The 21,628-nt window shown below is 46.8% G+C and overlaps 1 protein-coding gene across 4 annotated transcripts in view; it reads right to left on the bottom strand.

Moving 5' to 3' along the window:
* Positions 1–21,628, bottom strand: part of FGF18 (fibroblast growth factor 18) — a 248,047-nt gene that overhangs the window by 140,363 nt on the left and 86,056 nt on the right. Inside the window, exon 1 of one of the 4 annotated variants that reach the window (XM_082216518.1) lies at positions 13,332–13,688. The exons of 2 other annotated variants lie outside the window; for them this stretch is intronic. In XM_082216518.1, coding sequence (XP_082072644.1) covers positions 13,332–13,454 — 123 coding nt within the window. In that variant the 5' untranslated portion in view covers positions 13,455–13,688. Of the gene's footprint in view, positions 1–2,428; positions 2,534–13,331; positions 13,689–21,628 lie in introns of those variants that run through there. One more of the 4 variants, XM_082216516.1, reaches the window with a different exon arrangement.

Below are 21,628 nucleotides of genomic sequence, written 5' to 3'. Positions count from 1 at the left end.
TGCGGCTCTGGATAAAAGTTGCTGGGAGTGTGCGGGTGGGAGCTGGGCAGCAGGGGGCGCTGTTACCTGTTGCCTTGCTTGCCAGGGTGGTTGGTGCCCACTTGGTGACTAGAAGATAGGAGAGTCAGCAGGAGCCAATGACAGGGACAACCAACCCCTGGCTGGTTGTAAGGAGGCAGGCAGATGGGGGCAGGTGGAGGTGCGTGGGGCAGCACTTCATTCGCCTTAATGGAGGACTGCTTGCTGGTGGGCTTCCCTGAAGGCGTTTGGCAGGATGCTGTTGGAAACTGGGTGGTCTGATCCAACAAGGTTCCTCTGGCATTCCTAGAAGCCCACCACCACCTCAAAAGAAGAACTGGGAGCAGCAGCAGCAGCACCAAGGAGGATTTTCCTGCTCACAGTTAAGATGGCTCTTTGCATAAGCAGCCAAGGTCCAACCTTCTTGGCCAGCTGGCTTTGGGAAGGCCAGCTGGAGAAGAACAAGAAAAAGAGTTTGGATTTGCTATTCCGCTTTATCACTACCCAAAGGAGTCTCAAAGCGGCTAACATTCTCCTTTCCCTTCCTCCCAAGCACTTTCTGAAAGACTGACTGGAAGCCCATAATGGTCAGCCTTTAGTTAGGACAGGCATAGGCAAACTCGCCCCTCAGATGTTTTGGGACTACAACTCCCACCTTCCCTGACCACTGGTCCTGTTAGCTAGGGGTGATGGGAGTTGTAGTCCCAAAACATCTGGAGGGCCGAGTATGCCTATGCCTGAGTTAGGAGGTATGAGCACCTGCAGGAAGGTCTGCAGCTAGCCTGGGCTTCTTGACCTACCCTGCAATTCAAAAGTCTTGGGGGAGCTATGAGCCATGCAGAGGAGGCTTCCTTTCGCACAGGGCCGTTGATCACATTGGATCCAGACCTATCGCTTTCTACCCCACCCCACTCCCTTCTCCCTTCTCTAGGCCCACTCTAACTCCTCCTCTGCCCAGAAACACTTGGTCCTGTCCATGAAGCAAACCCCCTTGCAAGGTGCTAGCTCAACTTCCCCGCCCCCCACTCATTTTAAGGCTCTCCTCCACCCAGTCCAACCGGCCTGTTGACTTGCTTGCAACTGAATGAGCCAGTGAAGCAAAGAATGTAGGGCATCCTCCATCCTGTAGCACCTGCCTGACCAACACACCACATTGATGGTTGGGGGCAGGAGCAGCCCAGGGTGGTAGGACCACGCCAGAAAGCTGCCCTCCTTGACAACTCCACCTGGCTGCTGCTGCAGAGTCAGGACAGGGTGGCAGCAAAGTTGGGGCTGCATGGGCATACTGGCAGAGCCAACCCAACTTTCCTGCCAACGTGCCCACACAGCACGAATCTTGCTGCCACCCAACCATCTAGGTAAGCAGTATCAATGCAGTCACAAGGAAGGCGAGTCCATGAGCCTGTCCTCCGATTCCTGGTTCTGAGCTGGTGATGGGATAGCTGGCAACCCTCAGTTGGTGTGATCCAGTGGATGTTTGGATATGGCCTTGGTTTTCAACCCTTGCCTTGGCCTCAACATTGTCTTTCAACCTTAGCTCAGATCCCTGTTTGTTTTGGGGTGAGAGAATGGATTTTTCACCTCTGCCACAGTTGTTAAGAGCTGCAACAACACTTTATATTGACAAGCGCTGTGGAAAGAAAGGAAGTCTTTTGTGGTTTTCACGCACATGAGAATATTTATGATTCTCTGCAAGTGTTGATAGAGACCATCTCCAAAGTCAACCCAATTCCTGTCGGGTTTTGACATCACGAAATGTCTTCTTCTCTGGACTCACCCAAAGCGGCACCATGTGCTTATGAGAGCAAGGAATATCTTTGAGGGCTTTTGAACTGGGAAGTGTGCTTGAGCCTCCCTCGCACGATGGGTTTGCTGCGCGTGAAAGTCGTTAACGGCAGTGGCCTTGGCAAAATGGGTGGCAGCACGTGGAGAAAATATGTATTACCCCAGAAAAGAAAATGTGTGGGGCTGCTAGGTTATAAAGAAGGCCAGGGCAGCAATGAGAAGACGGGGGCCTCTCCTTGACTGCTCTTCTCCTTGGCTCCTTGAGGGCTTGGAGGATGGAAGAAGGACGGAAGACCAGATTGAGAACCTTTCAGGCCAATTGCTGAAAGTGTGCAAGTGTCTTCATTTTGCCATGCCAAGGGTAGTCAACCTGGATGTTGCTGGACTACCACTCCCATCATTCCTGGACGTTGGCCATGCTAGCTGGGGCTGATGGGAGTTGTAGTCCATCAACATCTGGAGGAGGCCGGATTGGCTACCCTGGGCTGTACATACATTCCTTCTTTTCTGTGTGTGATATCCACTAGCATAACCGACGGGGAGGGCAAGACTTGTGGGTATAGGGAGGAACACAAATTCAATAATAATCATCATCATCATCATCATCATCATCATCATGACTTACCACAGGGAAACAGTGGTGGTGCTGTCTTCCTGCACCTCTTCGCATTTCCAGCGGAGCTCAAAGGAGAGTCCACTCTCGAAGGATGCTTGTTGCTGCTTCCTTTTAAAAAATTCCTAGAAATAAATAAATGAAGCCGAAGTTCACAAAACAGGGCATGGTCTGCCACTGTTGATAAAATAAAACTAAAGGTTCGTGGAGTGGAAAGTTCAGTCACCTGGCACCAATTCCACCACGAATCACCAGCCCTTGCGAAACCTAGAAATCACAGTTCCAAGGAATGCAACATGTGAGGTGTAAATTGCATCCCTCCCTGTGCCAAATGCAGACCCCTGGCCTATCTTAAGTGTTGTCTGCAATGGCTGAATTTCGGTCAGGAGCCTTTTCCATCTCTGTCTGGAGATTCCGGGGACTGAAGCTGGGACCTTTGGCCATGCGCTCTGTGCTACTGAGTTTATGGCCCTAAGCTTATATGCAGTGAAAACCTGGAGGTGGCTGTAGCCTAGGACTCTCCATGGAAGTCAACTTGTGTCTGAGAAGCACCTCTTCAGACTGCAAGCAGGGAGCTCGCACGATTCCTGACCCTACATATTGAAAACCTTCCCTCCACACGATTAGAAAGCTGGCATGTCAGAGATCAGATTTCTAGCCCAGTTCTTCTGCCTGACCTCCTAGTTTTCAATCATTTTTGACGCAAGGTCGTTTAATCATTTAACTCCACTTGCAGCCGGAAGCAGTCCAGCCCAGGTGCAGCGAGAACTAGACTTACCTGTGCATGCGTAAGAGAAAGGAGGCAGCAGGTGCAGCAGCTGCAGGAAGCTGGCAGCCGTTCGCCCATGAGGAACAAGCCAGGAGGCCTCCACTTCAAAGGCCAGAAAGGCACCTTCAGATTCGTGTTCTCAGCCAAGGAGAAAAAGCTTCCTTTGGAAGCTGACCATCTACTTAACCCTGCAAAGCCTGTGTTTATTCCACTGCTACCTGAAAATTATCAAAAGAAGACATAAGGCAGCTGAATGTTGCCCTATCCTTACGACAGTTGGCAGACCACCAGCCAGTGGATGACGGATCATCTGGGGTCAAGGTATGGCTTGCCTACCCAAAGACTCCCAGAGGCTCGTTCCAGTTCAGAGTTAAGTCCTAGGAGAAGGAGGCAGTTGTGTATCTCAAAGTATGTTTCAATCACACTCTGCTGGCTGCATTCATCCACACCAGATTGTGCGCGACTGAGTGAGTAAGTCACGTTGGGAGCAGACCCATTGAAAAGAATGGGCTTAAGTGACTAAAAGTCCAGTGATTCCAATGGTGCTATTCCAAGTATGAAAAACATGGGATATCGCCCAATCTGTTGGGTCACAGCTATTATCAGCAGGCCCTGTCAATGTGGAACGACCGCTCTAACTTTTACCTCAGGCTACTGGCACTTCTCTCTGGACAAAGTTTACTTTAACTGGCTGCTTAACATTCTTATAACTGTTTATCGTATTTTTATTTGCTGTGTGTAGACGTATATAATATACTGTTGTGGTAAGCCGGTTTGAACCCGTGTCAGAAAGCAGCAGAGAGAAATGCTTCAAACGAATATGTAAAATTAGTATGGTAGGGTAGTTGTGGTTTATTTTTGCCAAGCTATTCTTTGCTGCTCCCTTTCACATTTGGGATATTATTTACGTCTGAGCTCAAGTTGACTTTTTCTTTTTCTAGCTAAGTTTCTTTTTAAAAAAAAGAAATCAAATAGATTTTTCCCACACCCCAGCTGTTTTCCACCGGCTGCCAGTCTGAAAGAGTTTCCAAACACTTCGCTTGCCATCTAGTGGGAAAACAACGTTGCTGCAAATTCTGGAGCGACTGCCTTGCCGCAGTCCTTTACTTGAGATGGGGGAAGGGATCAGCCATGTGTTCTCTTCCTGAGTCTGCAACTCTTCTATGAGAGCAGAGTTTGGGGAGAATTATATTCCACCGAATGTATGGAAGTGAGAGCTGGACCATAAAGAAGGCTGATCGCGGAAGAATAGATGCTTTTCAATTATGGTGCTGGAGGAGACTCTTGAGAGTCCCATAGACTGCAAGAAGATCAAACCTATCCATTCTTAAGGAAATCAGCCCTGAGTGCTCACTGGAAGGACAGATCCTGAAGCTGAGACTCCAATACTTTGGCCACCTCATGAGAAGAGAAGATTCCCTGGAAAAGACCCTGATGTTGGGAAAGATGGAGGGCACAAGGAGAAGGGGATGACAGAGGATGAGATGGTTGGACAGTGTTCTCAAAGCTACCAGCATGAGTTTGACCAAACTGCAGGAGGCAGTGGAAGACAGGAGTGCCTGGCATGCTCTGGTCCAGGGGGTCACGAAGAGTCGGACACAACTAAACGACTAAACAACAACAATAACATATTCCACCGAGAGCAAAGACTTCTCAGACAACATTGGTTCTCCTTCTCAGAACTCGAGATATGGAATAAAAATAGTAATAGGTTGCTGTCTCCCTCTCTCTCTCTCTCTCTCTGTGTGTGTGTGTGTGTAATTTTTGTTACATTTTCTGTTTTACAATTTAGAACACTCATTTAAACATCCTTAAAACATCAATGACTTCCTTTCTTCTCTTTCCATGGTTCATTTTGCATATCATAAATCCCTGCATATTTTATTGTTGTTGTTTAGTCGTTTAGTTGTGTCCAACTCTTCGTGACCCCATGGACCAGAGCACGCCAGGCACTCCTGTCTTCCACTGTCTCCTGGGGCTTGGTCAAACTCATTCTGGTAGCTTCGAGAACACTGTCCAACCATCTCATCCTCTGTCGTCCCCTTCTCCTTGTGCCCTCCATCTTTCCCAACATCAGGGTCTTTTCCAGGGAGCCTTCTCTTCTCATGAGGTGGCGAAAGTACTAGAACCTCATATTTTACATAAACTAAAACCATTCAGTATTCCATTATTACATCCATCAAAACTTTACAGTGTTAAATTTATCTTAATGCTGCCAACATTTTCAAGTGCACATAATTTCCCCCCATGTAATCAATAAATAGTCTCCTGGGACAGAGCATTCCAGAGAGCCATTGTGGTGTAGTGGTTAAGAGCGGTAGATTCGTAATCTGGTGAACCGGGTTCGCGTCTCCGCTCCTCCACATGCAGCTGCTGGGTGACCTTGGGCCAGTCACACTTCTCTGAAGTCTCTCAGCCTCACTCACCTCACAGACAAAATAAAAAAATTCCTTCCAGTAGCACCTTAAAGACCAACTAAGTTAGTTCTTGGTATGAGCTTTCGTGTGCATGCACACTTCTTCAGATACACATCTGAAGAAATGTGCATGCACACGAAAGCTCATACCAAGAACTAACTTAGTTGGTCTTTAAGGTGCTACTGGAAGGAATTTTTTTTATTTTGACTATGGCAGACCAACACGGCTACCTATCTGTAACTCACCTCACAGAGTGTTTGTTGTGGGGGAGGAAGGGAAAGGAGAATGTTAGCCGCTTTGAGACTCCTTCAGGTAGTGATAAAGCGGGATATCAAATCCAAACTACTACTACTACTACTACTACTACTCTTCTTCTTCTTCTTCTTCCACCAGGTTGGAGCCATCACTGAAAAAGCCCTGGCCCTGGTGGAGGGTAAGCAGTAGAAAAGGTGTGAGTAAAAACACTGTGGAGGTGAGGGTGGGAAATCAACTTATGAATCAATGTGTTTGATTTGAAGTTTTTGCCACCTCAACTTCCCAGGCTTCTCCCTCTGACCACTTATAATCTAATCACCATTCCCCAGCCTCTGAAGGCCTTCTTCCCTTGCCGGTTCCCCAGCGGATTCCTTCCATCAGTCCTCTGCATCCAACCAGTCCATGGCAGTGGGTGGGTGTTTAAAAGCTTGTTTGGCCTAAATATGGGTCCCTGGTCTCAAGAGGTTGAAGACTTCTGGTGCAGACAATGCGGAACATAATGGAACAACCATTATTAACGCCGAACAACCGTCTGACTCAGTGCAAGGCAACTTCCTATGTTCCTATGCTGGCAGCAGCACAAAATACAATATTTTTTTTCCAGATCCAAACATATGACAAATTCAAGTTCATGCTCTGGAATGGGTAAGTCATTCATCCTCTAGGGCACCAACCAAACGTCTGTGGTTTTCATCTCTCACATCAGCCACTGATGTTATTCAGCAAGGGAAAAGCAAGTCTGCTTCAACTCCCATTAATATTTAAAAAAACACAACTCTTTAAAAAGAATCAATGAGAACAATGATCACATCTCACTGGGCGTGATATGGGAACTATTGCCCATTCCTGGAAAACTCACATACAGCAGACGAAAATGCCAGGAACTACCCAAATTACATTCCTATTTTAATTTTCAGAAGTGCATTGATCAATATTGTCTGCATGGCAACATTATATTTCATTCCTGGTGTTTGTGATTTGTCAACACGGGAACATTAGAATCTGCCATTCTTTGGTGATCACTTGTAGCCAAGTAAGATTGTCTTCCATAAACACAGTTTTAATACTGAGTCCGTAAGTGACTGTGGAGGCCAGTTCTGGATCCACACGTCCTTCCACAGTGGGGACATTGGTTTCTGGGAGTTGATCACGGTGTGGATTTGCCAAGCATGCCTTCCTTTTAGCACGTTTCTCCCTTGCGTTCTGAGTTCGAGTGTCTTCAAAGCCCATGGTCAAGGCTGTTCTCCAACTGGAACGCTCGCAGGCCAGTGTTCCCCAGTTGTCGGTGTTTATACTACATTTTTTTAGATTTGCTTTGAGACAGTCTTTAAACCTCTTTTGTTGACCACCAGCATTACGCTTTCCATTTTTAAGTTCAGAATAGAGACCGGGAGAAAGCCGCACTCGCAGAGCTCAGGCGATGCTGGATTTTGGCATCAATGTTGACCCTTGTGGAAAGATAACTGCCTAGGTAGGAGAAGTGATCAACATTTTCCAACGTTACACCATCGAGTTGGATTTGTGGTGCTGCAAAGGGGTTATTTTGTACTTGTTGGTGCAGCACTTTGGTTTTTTGGATGCTGAGCGACCGGCCAAGTTTTTTGTAAGCTTCTGCAAAGATATTTAGGATGGTTTGGAGGTCATCCTCTGAGCGTCCACACATATCCAACCCATCCAACTCAATAATGTCTACACTGATTGACAGCAGCTCTCCAGAGTTTCAGAAAGAAGCCTTTCTCACCCTTATCTGAAGACACCAGGAACTGAACCTGGGACTTTCTATATGCAAGACAGATGTTGCAGCCCTGAGCAATGGCCTTTCCCAAAGTATTCTCACCTTTAAAAGCTCCGAGGGCCTTCTAGCAGTTCCCTCCCCGCAAGAAGTGAGGTTACAGGGAGCCAGGCAGAGGGCCTTCTCGGTAGTGGCACCTGCCCTGTGGAATGCCCTCCCATCAGATGTCAAGGAAATAAACAACTATCCAACTTTTAGAAGACACCTGAAGCTTTTAACGTTTGAGGTTTTATTGTGTTTTTAATATTTTGTTGGGAGCCGCCCAGAATGGCTGGGGCAATCCAGTCAGATGGGTGGCGTATAAATAATAAAATTATTATTACAATTAAATTTTTTAAAGGGGGGAGGAATTTGAGGAAGCAAAATTCTTCATTTTTAAGAATATCATTATCATCATCATCATTATATATTTGTTTGTTTGTTTGTTTGTTTGTTTATACCTCGCTTTTTTTGTCTGAGAGAAAGAGAGAGAATAACCCTTTAATCTAAAGTGAAGAGCACTATAGTCATATCAGACTTCCCTAGATCATTCTGTGAAAAGCATTCGTGTTGTGCAGGGTTCAACAGGGGGCTGGTCCACTGTCCCTCAGACCTTGTGGGGGGGAGAGAATGAACGAATTCCTATGCCCCACAAATAACACAGAGATTCATTTTAAATAAAAGCACACATTCTACTCATGTAAAAACACACTGATTCCTGGACTGTCCGCAGGCCGGATTTAGAAGGTGATTGGGCCGGACCTGGCCCCCGGGCCTTAGTTTGCCTACCCATGGTGTTGTGTGACTGTTTCTGAAAGATCTGGTAGAAGCAGCGGCGTAGCGTGGGTTATCAGCACCCGGGGCAAGGCAAGTAATTTGCGCCCCCTAACCCGGGGCAAGGCAAGTAATTTGCGCCCCCTAACACCTAACCATGGTCATTAATACTGACGGCTCTACTCTGGGGCAAACTTCGTGGTGACTACTGCCCTCCGTGGTGTTGTTTTTGCAATTAAAGGACCCTGCCTCAAATAAAGCATCTTGGGGATTGGGGACTGGGATTTGCCAAGGGAGCTGGAAATTGCAGTTCAGTGGCGGGTCAGGGGGAAGAAGAAGAAGAAGAGTTTGGATTTGATATCCCGCCTTTCACTCCCCTTCAGGAGTCTCAAAGCGGCTAACATTCTCCTTTCCCTTCCTCCCCCACAACACACACTCTGTGAGGTGAGTGGGGCTGAGAGACTTCAGAGAAGTGTGACTGGCCCAAGGTCACCCAGCAGCTGCATGTGGAGGAGCGGAGACACGAACCCGGTTTCCCAGATTACGTGACTACCGCTCTTAACCACTACACCACACTGGGGAGAGGGAGAGGGTCCCTTCCGCGTCTGGGTGCCGCGGGCCCCTTTGCGCCAAGACGCGCGTCTTTGGGCGTTGCGGCGCAGCCTTCTCGGTCTCCCTCCCCGGCCCGGCTAGTCCTGACGTGGCTTCTTTCTGGCGCGGGGAGGGGGCGGCTCTGGGGCCAGTGCGTCGGCCGGCCTCCGGCGCGGGTGGGGGGGCCCCGTCGGGGCGGGTGGGCGGTCTTGGCGCGCAGGCACTAGAGCGCCGTCGATGGCGCGTTTGGCGAGCTGCGCGCGTCCAGACAGCGACCCGAGCCTGGGCGGCGTGGCGCTTGGTGCCGGAGCCTCCGCCCGCAGCGCCCCGTCGGGAGACCCGGCCGGAAGGAGCCTCGAGCCGGCTGTCGGACGCAGTTGAAGCAGCCAGGGCGGCATGGCAGGCGGTGGCAGCTCCTCGGCGGCTCCACGCGGCCAGCCCAGCGCGCTGGCCAAGCCCCGCAGGCGAACGCTGCCCGTCGGTGAGGAGGGGCTGCCTGGCGCGCCCTCCGCGGCCCTGACGTGCGGGGACCGCGGCGAGCGCTGAGAGCCGCTGCCAGCTCGTCGGTTCCACGAGACATGGGGCTCTGCTACAGCCTGCGCCCAAGGCTCTTCGGCGACTCCGGAGGCAGCGAGCGCCCCCCCCCCGAAGTTGCGCCCGGTGCGGCCGGCACCCCTGGCACCCCCCACACTACGCCACTGGGTAGAAGTGACTTTGTGTTTGGAATCTGGATTTGTGGATAGTCGTATTTAGGAGTATTGCTTGGGGGGCAACATTTGTTTTGGTGTAGATATATTGTTTTTGTTGCTATTTGGTTTACATTCTTATATTTCTGTCATTAAGTCTTGTTAGGAATTATTGGAAGATTGCTTAATCTTAGCAGTTGATGTGGTGTGGTGCCAAAAATATTATCATCTTTGATATGCCACAGGATTCTTTAGGTTTCTGGGATGTGTGTGGCACTGTGGTCTAAACCACTGAGTCTCTTGGGCTTGCCGATCAGAAGGTTGGCGATTCGAATCTCCACGACGGGGTGAGCTCCCATTGCTCGGTCCCTGCTCCTGCCAACCTAGCAGTTCGAAAGCACGTCAAAACGCAAGTAGATAAATAGGTATCACTCCGGCGGGAAAGTAAACGGTGTTTCCGTGCGCTGCTCTGGTTCGCCAGAAGCGGCTTAGTCATGCTGGCCACATGATCCGGAAGCTGCTCCTTCGGCCAATAAAGCAAGATGAGCGCCGCAATCCCAGAGGGGGCCAAGCCTGGACCTAATGGTCAGGGGTCCCTTTACCTTTACCTTTACCCTCCCCACACAAACACTCAATCTCATTGCACTCTGTGTGCTTGTCACATAACACACCAACCCCGAAAGTCAGTTGCTCTATATTATTTTCCGTTCAGCAGCCTAACAGCCCACGGACAGAAACTGTTTTTTAGCCTGTTGACACGACTGATTATACTTCTATATCTCCTGCCCGAGGGTAGAAGATTAAAGAGGTGCTGGCCGGGGTGTGAATCGTCCCTGAAAATTTTCCTCGCGCTCCTAAGGCAACGATCCCTTGCGATGTCATCTAGCGGGCTCAAGGGCAGCCCATGATATCATGCGCTGTGTTCACCACCCTCTGTAAAGCTAGAGGTGTGTAGTGTTTGGAGGCAGCCTAACCTGTTTTGGTTCTGCTCTGTGTCATTCTGATTCAATACGTTCCCCCCTTCCAATAAAATTGTGATTTCCCCAAATAATAAAGAGTAACTGAGTACAAGTCTAGTTATATAATACAATCCCCACAAAAACATTACATTGAGTTTGTAGTGTCATTTCAAGCATATACTTAAGAAATCAATGGTTAATGTAACCTCCCCACAAACAAGTTTGAGCAGTTGGTGGGAGATAATTGTTAACTTGCATTATTCAGGCCCAAATTTGATCTGTTAGATCCGAAGTGCTCTTTCACCCCTGTTGACTATAATGTGGAATGTATCCTTTTCTCGACTTTCGTATAAGTGGATGCAATTTTCAGGCACAGAAGTCCCTTCAGAGTAGACTAAGCGTGCCAAATCTCAGGCAGATCCATCCCGTGGTTTTCATGTGGAAGACCTTTTGAAAAAGGAAAGTCTTTGATCCTATTTTAAAGCTTGTGCCCATCTCTACATCTGGTGGGAGGAAACTCCACAGTTTAACAGAGGCAGGCAACTGCTCACTGCAAACCCAGGAAGAAAGAAGGTATAACCAGGAGAGCTGATATTCCATATTTATTATCTTACCCTTTCTCCACGAAACTTAAAAATGTGAATTTCAAGTTCCCATACAGCCTAATTCTCTGGCTTACAGCCAGAAGGCCTCTCAGCAAGAATCAAATATTGAAAGGTGGGCTGGATAAAGAAAACAAGAATAAACCAAAAGTACAGAAAAAGATGACAAAAGAGAACGATCTGCCGCTTGACCAGCAATACTGCATTTCATAGATGTTTTCTCTGCCAAGAGAGAGTGTCAGGTCTTGACGGTTTCCTTCAATATTCAAAGGGCATGCCAAACCATTATTCCTCTTGCACTAGGAATGTCATCCTTTCTGCCAGCCCTAAATGAGCCCAAGCTTTTCTGCAAGGCTGACACTCATATTTATAATACATGTAGTGCAGCTTTTGCGAAACTGGTGCCCTCCATAAGTTTCAGACTACAACTCCCATCAGCTCCACCCAACACAGCTTTGCAGACTGGTGCTAATGGTTGTTGTAGTCCAAATCGTCTGGTGTATACCAGGATGAGAAAGGCTGGTCTAGTATATTTAGTATGGTTTTACAGAGGTATGCTATGTCTTAATGGAAGGATACTCATTTTATTGTTTTCCTCCAGCCTTTGCCCTTCATCCTGATGAACAGTGAACCTTCTTCAGACCTGCAGGAGATTACTAATGTTCTTCCTGCATATGTTGGCCGAGGATTTCTTGTTGATGTCAATGGATGCAAGATTGACGTCAATAGATTTTGGCTGGTCTTCTAGCCAAGTCTGGGTAATGTTATGATCATTCATTACAATGCCAGCTATGCAGGGTGAGACCGAAGTAATCAAATCTCACACTTCAAAGTCAGCAGGGAGTACTAGTTCAGGTGATATTATTAATTCCTTCTACTTTGCATTTTCCCAATGGCTTTGCATAACTGGCGTTGTTCAGTGTTGGAGGGACGACTTCTGCGTAGGCTATTGATGAAAACAGGGCTATTTTCATAACGAAACTATGTGATGATGTGATCTCGAGAGCCTGGGAGGGCAGATTAAAAATATCTGGATAAATGGGGAGTGTTAGATGGTATTCACACAGACACCATCCTCAGAATTTAGAAAGCAAGATATTTAAGATAGCAAGTTAATTGGCAGATCAACCTGACGGAGAGAGCTTCCATTTCATACACAAAAGAAGACCAATGTCTCCTCATAACCTTTTCTTTAAAAATATAAATAATAAAAAATATCACAGTGAAGACGGATAAAAAAACAGATTTGATATTTCCCTGCAAACTGAAAACATTACACCATGTCACTGTATTAAAGGTAAAGGTAACCCTGACCATTAGGTCCAGTCGTGACCAACTCTGAGGTTGTGGCGCTCATCTTGCTTTACTGGCCGAGGGAGCCGGCGTACAGCTTCCAGGTCATGTGGCCAGCATGACTAAGCCGCTTCTGGTGAATCAGAGCAGCACACGGAAACACCGTTCACCTTTCCGCCAGAGCGGTACCTATTTATCTACTTCCACTTTGGCCTGCTTTTGAACTGCTAAGTTTGGCAGGAGCTGGGACCGAGCAACAGGAGCTCACCCCGTCACGGGGATACAAACTACCGACCTTCTGATTGGCAAGCCCTAGAATCTGTGGTTTAGACCACAGTTCTACCCGCTGTATTATAGAAACCTAAACGGTAAGAAAGGTAAAGGACCCCTGGATGGTTAAGTTCAGTCAAAGGCGACTATGGGGTTGCGGCACTCATCTCACTTTTCAGACAGTGGGAGCTGGCGTTTGTCCACAGACAGCTTCCCAGGACATGTGGCCAGCATAACTAAATGCTTCTGGTACACCGGAACACCGTGACAGAATCCAGAGTGCATGGAAATGCTGTTTAACTTCCTGCCAAAGTGGTACCTATTTATCTAGTTGCACTGGCAAATTTTCGAACTGCTAAGTTGGCAGGAGCAGGGACCGAGCAATGAAATCTAACTCTGTCATGGAGATTTGAACTGCTGACCTTCAGATTGGCAAGCCCCAAAAGCTCAGGGGCTTAGACCACAGCACCACCCACGGCCACTTTCTGTAAGCAGAGAGGCCCTGTAATAGATGGATTGCCTACTTGCCTGCTCTTTGCCTTGCCTGCTGCTTCTCTGTCCGCATGCTGCTGCCCGTTTTGGTGAGATAACCATGTCACTCATACTTCTGCTGACCACCTCACTAAGAGAAGAACATACAGGGTCCACCATCTGCTCCCAACTTAGCCCACCTCACTGAGAAAGAGATTGTGCTGCTTTTGGCAGCTTCCACAAGAGAAATAAATATTCTGCCCACATGCTACTGCAGGCCTGAGTGGAAGAGGAATGAAGACGAATGAATGCCTCTCCCCACAAGATAATGCTCCCTGCCTGAAGGACAGGGGATGCCCACTGTGGCCCATGCTAGCCACCTGAGGGAGAAAAACTGGCCACTGTGTTCCCACACAGATGTGTCCAACCAGAAGGAGAGACAAAGGCCATTGTGATGTCATGCTGATGCTGAAGGAGAGAGAAACTGGCCAATGTACTAGCCCACAACTGCTGTTTACCTGAATAACAAGGAGACACTGCCTGGCACGTCAACACATTGCTCACCATGTTCATGAGAATTATGTCCTTTGCACCTTGGACCAAACTGGGGTTTCTTAACTTGCTTTTACTCTCCTGTTCCTGCATATTAGGTTCCCTTACCAGAGGTCTAAAATAACAAGGTAATGAATCAACCCCATTTATTTGTACACAAAAGATAGGTAAAGGTAAAAGGTAAAGGATCGCTGGACAGTTAAGTCCAGTCAAAGGATACTATGGAGTTGTGGTGCTCATCTCGCTTTCAGGCTGAGGGAGCTGGCGTTTGACCACAGATAGTGTTCCAGGTCAAGTGGCCAGCATGACTCAACCGCTTCTGGCACATTGGAACACTGTGACAGAAGCCAAAGTGAAGGGGCAGGCAGTATGTGGAATGGGAGAGACAGAAAAGGGTATTTGACTGGATCTAATAATACAGCGGCTGCAGCAATGGCTGGAGATTGTTTTCACCAGGGTTTCAGGCAGCGGTCTTTGTGTGTTTAGACCCAGAAACCTCCCCCCTAAATAAATTCACATATGACTCAAATTTCGTTTTTTGGCAGAATTTAGGCCACAACTTTATTGATTACAGAAAGTGAATGGTTGCATAGGCTCTGGTTCGACTAGCTCCCTGCCATGCAGATAGCGCTGACCCAGGGTTCCAGCATCGGTCAGCCAAGGGTGAACACCTGGATAAGCGGAAAGCCGGGAACAGGCTATCTCCGCCGCCCAAATGTCCCCCTGGACTCAGGCACGGGCACAACCCCCTCTCAGGGGTTGATGATGATGATGATGATGATTATATTTGTACCCCACCCATCTCCCCAGCCACCCCTGGCGGCTTCCAACAAAGATTAAAAATACATTAAAATGCCACACATTAAAAACCTCCCTGAACAGTACTGCCTTCAGCTGTCTTCTAAATGTCAGGTAGTTGTTTATCTCTTTGACATCTGATGGGAGGGCGTTCCACAGGGCGGGCGCCACTACCGAGAAGGCCCTCTGCCTAGTCCCCTGTAGCTTTGCTTCTCACAGTGAGGGAACCACCAGAAGGCCCTTGGCACTGGACCTCAGCGTCCGGGCAGAACAATGGAGGTGGAGACACTCCTTCAGGTATACTGGGCGGAGGCCGTTTAGGGCTTTAAAGGTCAACACCAACACTTTGAATTGTGCTCGGAAACATACTGGTTGACCAAACCATCGAGTCCCTGGTTTCCTTTAAGGGAATACCCTTCACATAGGGATGACAAAAGCCATCTCCCATCCCTATCACCTGAACCAGAGCCTATCCGCAACCTTACAAGTTGTGATGATTTGCTACGTGGCAGGCGAAACCCAAATGGCAACAGCCAATCAGCCAAGTGGGGAAAATTCCTGCCGTGCCCCTGTCCCAACGACAGACGACACACGGCAGCATAGCAAGGTCAAGCGCAAAGCCCTAAAAGTAGGGAGAGGTGGGAGGGTGTTGCGAATGCACGCGCCGAAAGAAGAAGCTCTGGGTCACATGCATGGATATAAATAGGTCCCTCAAACCGTTTGGACTGCATCCCATTGGCCAGATTGCACCCAGTTATGAGGGCCCTACCAATTGGGTGTTGTGGCTGACCAATCGTAACCACCCACAACATAGGGTGTTGGTTTTCCAGGTCTCACCGCAATACGTGCCCTCTTTAAGGGAGGACCCGATTTCCCACACGCTAGAGATACCAGCAAATGAGGCTGAGACCTCCTTGCATGTCAAGCGAGGGCTGTACCACTGAACCAAAGCCCTTCTCCATGAATCATTCTGAGCGAACCATGAACCATGTGAAGGGTTGTGTTGCACGATGACCCCAGAGTCTGGCCCTGCTGCTGCCTCTGCCTCTATTGATGTCTTGGAATGGAGGTTTGAACTGGCAAAGCCTACGCACGATTGGCAAAGAAACATACGATCTGAAACACGGTTTTTAAAAATGGCTTCCACACACACAGTACCTGTATTCCCAGGCCTTTGTGAATGTGCATCAGCTCCACCTTCCACCTTTCAGAAAATGCACGGCAGAGAGCTTACAGTAGCCCGTAAAATTTCACCCAGGGCCAAGGCTTCAGCAGCAGAACTCTGTAAACGGTGTTAATTTGTTTCAGCCGCTTGAAAAGTCCCGATTTAATACTGTGTTCAAAGGGCGTTTTTTTTGGGGGGGAGGCATGTTGGATTAGTAACCCTTCCTCGACAAATTCAAATCCAAGCCTGATGCACGGCATCTTCTGCTTACACGGCCGTTAAGGAATCCCCCTGCTAAAAGTGAAAAGGGTGGAAAAAGCAATTCACTTTCTCTGCTCCACTGGTCCGCAGCGTCACTTGAACTACCAGACGTTTCACACAGTATGAAATGTATTCAATAGGCCCAAGGAATTAATAGCATGCTTGAGTGAAAAACCCTTCACATCTACTGGATGCCCCATCGCATCAGGGCTTAGGAATGTGAATGAGAAGTACAGAAAAGGATTCCATCTCCTTCCACCCTTCCTGCACCTGACATCATTCAGCAGGGCAGGCAGCTGTTTGCCCTTTGTACTACCAAGTTCACAATTTTAAAAAGCATGTTCCCTTCTTCTTTTTTAACTTGTTTTTTTTTAAAATAAATAAATAAATAAATTACATCCCGCTTCCACAGCATAATTAAAGTAGAATGCTATCTGTGGATTTATTTCCTTTTAAGCCATAAAACATAAAACAAGCATGCCTTGGCATTGTAGCCAGAGTAAATAGTGCTTAGCAAATTCCAGAGAGCTATAGGAAAAGTCTTCATGATCGATCTGAGAGTACCAAGCTCACAGATGTGACATATTTCTAATGGGAAGGAAGCCAAGGGGCTACTGCAAACAAAGCCCTGCCCGTGACCCCATGGACCAGAGCACGCCAGGCCCTCCTGTCTTCCACTGCCTCCCGCAGTTGGGTCAAACTCATGCTGGTAGCTTCGAGAACACTGTCCAACCATCTCGTCCTCTGTCATCCCCTTCTTCTTGTGCCCTCCATCTTTCCCAGCATCAGGGTCTTTTCCAGGGAGCCTTCTCTTCTCATGAGATGGCCAAAGTATTGGAGCCTCAGCTTCATGATCCGTCCTTCCAGTGAGCACTCAGGGCTGATGTCCTTAAGAATGGATAGGTTTGATCTTCTTGCAGTCCATGGGACTCTCAAGAGTCTCCTCCAGCACCATAATTCCAAAGCATCAATTTTTCGGCGATCACCCTTCTTTATGGCCCAGCTCTCACTTCCATACATCACTACTACATATGTATGTATAAAGAATATTCCTCCACACTTTTAAACAATACTAACTTTTGACGTTTGTAACTCTTTTACATTGCAGCCGTTATAATATTTACTCAGAAGTGATTCCTATTGAATGGAATGGGACTTCCTTGGCAATTTTAAACATGGATGCGCCTGATTTTTTTTTTAAAAGTAGTGTTTCAAATTATTGACCAGAAGGGCTTCACTTGAAGAGTTCATTAAAACGTATAAACACACACAGAGACACAGGCTCTCTCACTTTAATGCCCGCCTTGGGCTTTGTTTATTTAAATATATCCAAAGAATGCTGTACAACTAATTTGTTTCATTTCAAACATTTGTGCACTGTATTTCCACCTTTAAATAATAATAAAAACAGCCACAAGGTGGCTCGCATCAGATCGAAGTTGAGAAACAATGGAAAACAAAGGAACAAGTGCAAAAAGGCTGATGAAGAGCAAAGCAAGAGACAGAAAACGAAGCAGGAAAAAATGAGATTGTTCCCTGAGGTTGTGGTACACACTGTGTGCACCTTCAAAGTGCCTTCTTTCCCTCAAAGAATTCTGGGAACTGTAGTTTGCAAAGGGCTGCTGGGTATGTAACTCTGCAAGGGGTACGTTGCAGTGCCGAGAGTGGATGGATAGAAAGGAATAGACTTGAACTGCTGTTGCCTAAAACTTTAAAGGGAAAAATCCAGAAGAGGAATTTCTTGAAGGGAGCTCCAAAACACTTTTAAAAAATCAATAAGGGAGTTCTTGACACCTTCGTGCTTTACCAGATGCAGGGAGTGGGGTTGTTGTTGTTGCTGTTGTTGTTTGTTTGCAGGGGGCAGGACCTTGAGATCTCACTGTTTACAATCCCTCCCCTCCATGTTAACTTTCCCCCTCCGTGTGAATGTATACCAGCAACTCAAGAGTAGAACTTCATGCATTTGGTGTAACCCATCTAAAGTTTATGCCGTAATATTTGTTTCAGTTTGTAAGGTGCCACAAGAGCACCTGGGATGGCTCAGTCAGTCGAGCATGAAACTCTTAATCTCAGGGATTTGTGGGTTTGAGCCCCACTTTAGGCAAAAGATTCCTGGATCTCAAGGAGTTTATTAGATGACCATCGTGGACCCTTCCAACTCTACAGATCTATGATTGGATGGTTTTCCTGTTGCTTTTGCCGCCAACAGAGTAACATGGCTACCCTTCTGGGTTTTTAAGGGCTCAACTTTTGTAATTACCAAAGTACCTCTGGAACTAGGGGCATGCATTCAAAGGGGGGGGGAATTAACAGCTCCTTGGATAGAGACTGAAGGGGGTATTCAGTTAAATAGTGCTACTCATGTGTTTGCCCCACACTGACCCCAGATCTGCTCTGGAGGCTTTGGAGAAAACCTAAAACATATTTAGGGTGTACAAGGGTGTTGTTCTGCTCAGCACTGTGTTGAATACGACCCTTGACCCACCAGCTGAGGGCAAAGGAAGCAAATTTAAATCATTCTTCCTTGTAGCCTTTCGCAGCTTCTGAAAATCTGCTAGAGGGTGGCACAAATCAGGGACACAGGAATCAACCAAAATTTGCCTCCTTCCATGAGTGGAATTTTCAACTGGATCAAAAGCCTTTTTCTGACAGAGGCCTTCTGCTACCAAAAAGCAAAATACGATTTTGCTTGATTTTATTTTTTAATCCAAAGTGATTAGCTTCTATATCACTTACAGCCAGAAAAGAATAAATTTGCCTCTATATTTACTATTAGTGTTTTTAAACTGCTTTTCTACTAGCAAGCAAAATCCACATATCCTTTCAAGGGGTTAATCACAGCTACCTTCTGTCTTTAGAATCATTACCCATTAGTGACGTCAAACAATACAATTTCCCACATGATTATATGTGTATCTGTCCATTTCTTGTAGTTCCTTTTATTGTTGTAACTTGACATTCAAGAGGTGGGATCTTAGATTAACCTCATCCCCTTGTGGACTTACAATTAAGGTTTTTCAGACACTACTAATTTACTAAGTGGCATGTTCCATCAACAGATTGATGAGATTGTGGTCAACGTCAACTAAGTAACTCAATGAATGTGGGGAAAGGGAGTTTTCCATTTTGTAATGAGGTCACATGTATTCCTTTAAAAACTCTCCCCCAACTCCCTCCCTGGCCCTTTCTATATTTTCTTAGGTTTTTCTTTCTAAAACCATTAGTGTTTCACAAGGGAAAACCCATAATCAAAAAAGTGGAGCACTCAAAATATTTTCCTATTGCAATCTCCTGCTGTTTTCAAGAATGATATAGTACTTGAGGGAAGCACGGCAGATAGCTCTAGCATAACTGATTTACATCTCACACAGACAGAAACAACCAGGGGCTCCAATATTATCAAATTCAAGTTCTCAGGAACCTTCTGAACGAATGTGGGTAAAAACTAGGACTCTTCATAGCTGTATTTAGGTAACAGCTTCTATTATCATTTGTTGAATTTATATAATGCCCTATACCCAGAGACTAGGACTGTACACGTCTCCAACATTTGTGTTTGGGATTATTGGAAAGAGCCCCACTGGGATATTCTTTTGGGCAGCATGATTAATTCCCACCCCCTCCCCCTGCATACACCTATTTTGGGAATTTCCTTCGGAGAAAAGCACTGTGCAACTGAGAGTGCTCACTTCAGCCAGTGAAGGATAGGCCATCCTAATGGTGTTGAACTACATGCTCGAGTGACACCTCAAGATGTACTGAACAGATATATTCTACCCCACCCCTCAAAAAACCCCATTGCAGTGATCTTGTCACCCCAAGAGCACTATTGTCTTCCCATGTTAACGTCATGGGATTTTCCATTTATTTCCATTCTGTGAGCTCTTCCCAGTGTTTTTAATAGATATCATCTGCCCGCTTTGTATCTCTGAACAGGGTGATAAAACAACACTTTACGTCATGAAGGGGCAACCTGATAATAGTTGCCATTGCTTGGTCTACATTACAAGAGGCTAACCAATTGGTCTTTGTGTAGCTCTCATGGTGGTGAGAAACACAGTGGTACCTCGGGATGCGAACGGGAACCGTTACTTCCGGGTTGCCGCAGAGCGCAACTGGAACACACTCAACCCAAAGCGCATCCAACTCGAGGTATGACTGTACCTGTTTGCTTCAACTAGCCCCAGAGATGTGGCTTCAAGTCACCAGTGACCTCTCCACCAACCTACCTCATTGTAACTAAATGGGCTGGGGGCGAGGCCATGAGTTCCTGCAGCTAAGTTCACATAAACATAAATTGATACCACAGGATTCCCTACTCTGACTAAAGCTTCAGAACGTATTAACAAACTCAGCTGTTGAGTACAATACTGAGAATTTTGTTTCTCGTGGTCCTGTTTCTGTTACAATGGTATCAGCACAGTTGGAGGAATTCAAACTATACAAATATAGAGCGAACCTAAGGGGATAAAAAACAAAACCAGAAACAGCCCAGAGGACTAGGCATGCTACATGCCATGAGGGCAGGGAAACAAAACCAGAGGAACGAAATGCAGGATTTTACATGGCTGGAACTGGAGCACTCAAATCATCAAAAAACATCAAATCATGTTTTTTACAAGACAGTCAGGGATTGTACGAGTGGCAGAGGCTTCAAAGATCCATAGCTTGGTAGAGCGCCGTGAGCATATTATCAAGAGGGACTAGCCAGCACTGAGCTCTGCAGGATTCGTTCAGTAAAAAGAACATACACTTCGTTTTGTGAAAATACTGCTTCTAGGAAGTTGACTTGATGCCTTCAGTCCACCACCAAAGACAATCTAAATTTGCTCCCAAAGCAAGAAGCACTAGACTATGGTCACAATTAGGTTGTCACATGGAATTGCTCAGTCACTGTAGCCTCCACCATCTGGCAGTTTTGGTCAGACAAGTTGACTGTACTAGATCAACTGTAACTGACCCCATTTCCTCCATTACTACTACTAAATGTTATATTAAGAGATGTCCATTACATATTCCACTCTGGCTGCAGTTGAGCATGAAGTCGAGACACTTGGAGAAAGGCACAGCCAGGCATCTCCTCCCTTCAACTCCCAATCGTACTTTCTGCGTACTGAAACTCTGTACAGGTTATTATCTTAAGAGATGTTCTGCATTTTCATTCAAGTTCTACACTGTCCCTACAGTCCCAAAAAAGGCCTGTGCAGTTTCGTTCTTTTGGGTCTTGCCTCCTTGCACAAGAAACACAGAATGAGAAGTTTCAGTTTGCCAGGAAGACTTTGGGGCACTTATACAAATACATGATAAACAGGAATGGATGAGTGCATAAAAGCCTGTACAGATATATCAGCAGATATCCAACCTCCTAAGCAAACATTTAATGAAGGATTTAAACCCCCCCCCCTCAAAAAAAACTATGGTCTACATGTACATTGACCGTGCTATGTAAGAGAGCTGCAAACAAAAGCCAGTGTGGTGTAGTGTTTAAGAGTGGTAGTCTCGTAATCTGGGGAACTGGGTTCACGTCTCCGCTCCTCCACATGCAGCTGCTGGGTGACCTTGGGCCAGTCACACTTCT

The sequence above is a fragment of the Podarcis vaucheri genome, assembly GCF_965113315.1.
Source record: "Podarcis vaucheri genome assembly, chromosome: 3".
In the NCBI taxonomy this organism is placed as follows: Eukaryota; Metazoa; Chordata; class Lepidosauria; order Squamata; family Lacertidae; genus Podarcis; species Podarcis vaucheri.
The sequence above is the reverse complement of the archived record's forward strand: the minus strand, read 5'-3'. Positions and strand labels throughout refer to the sequence as shown.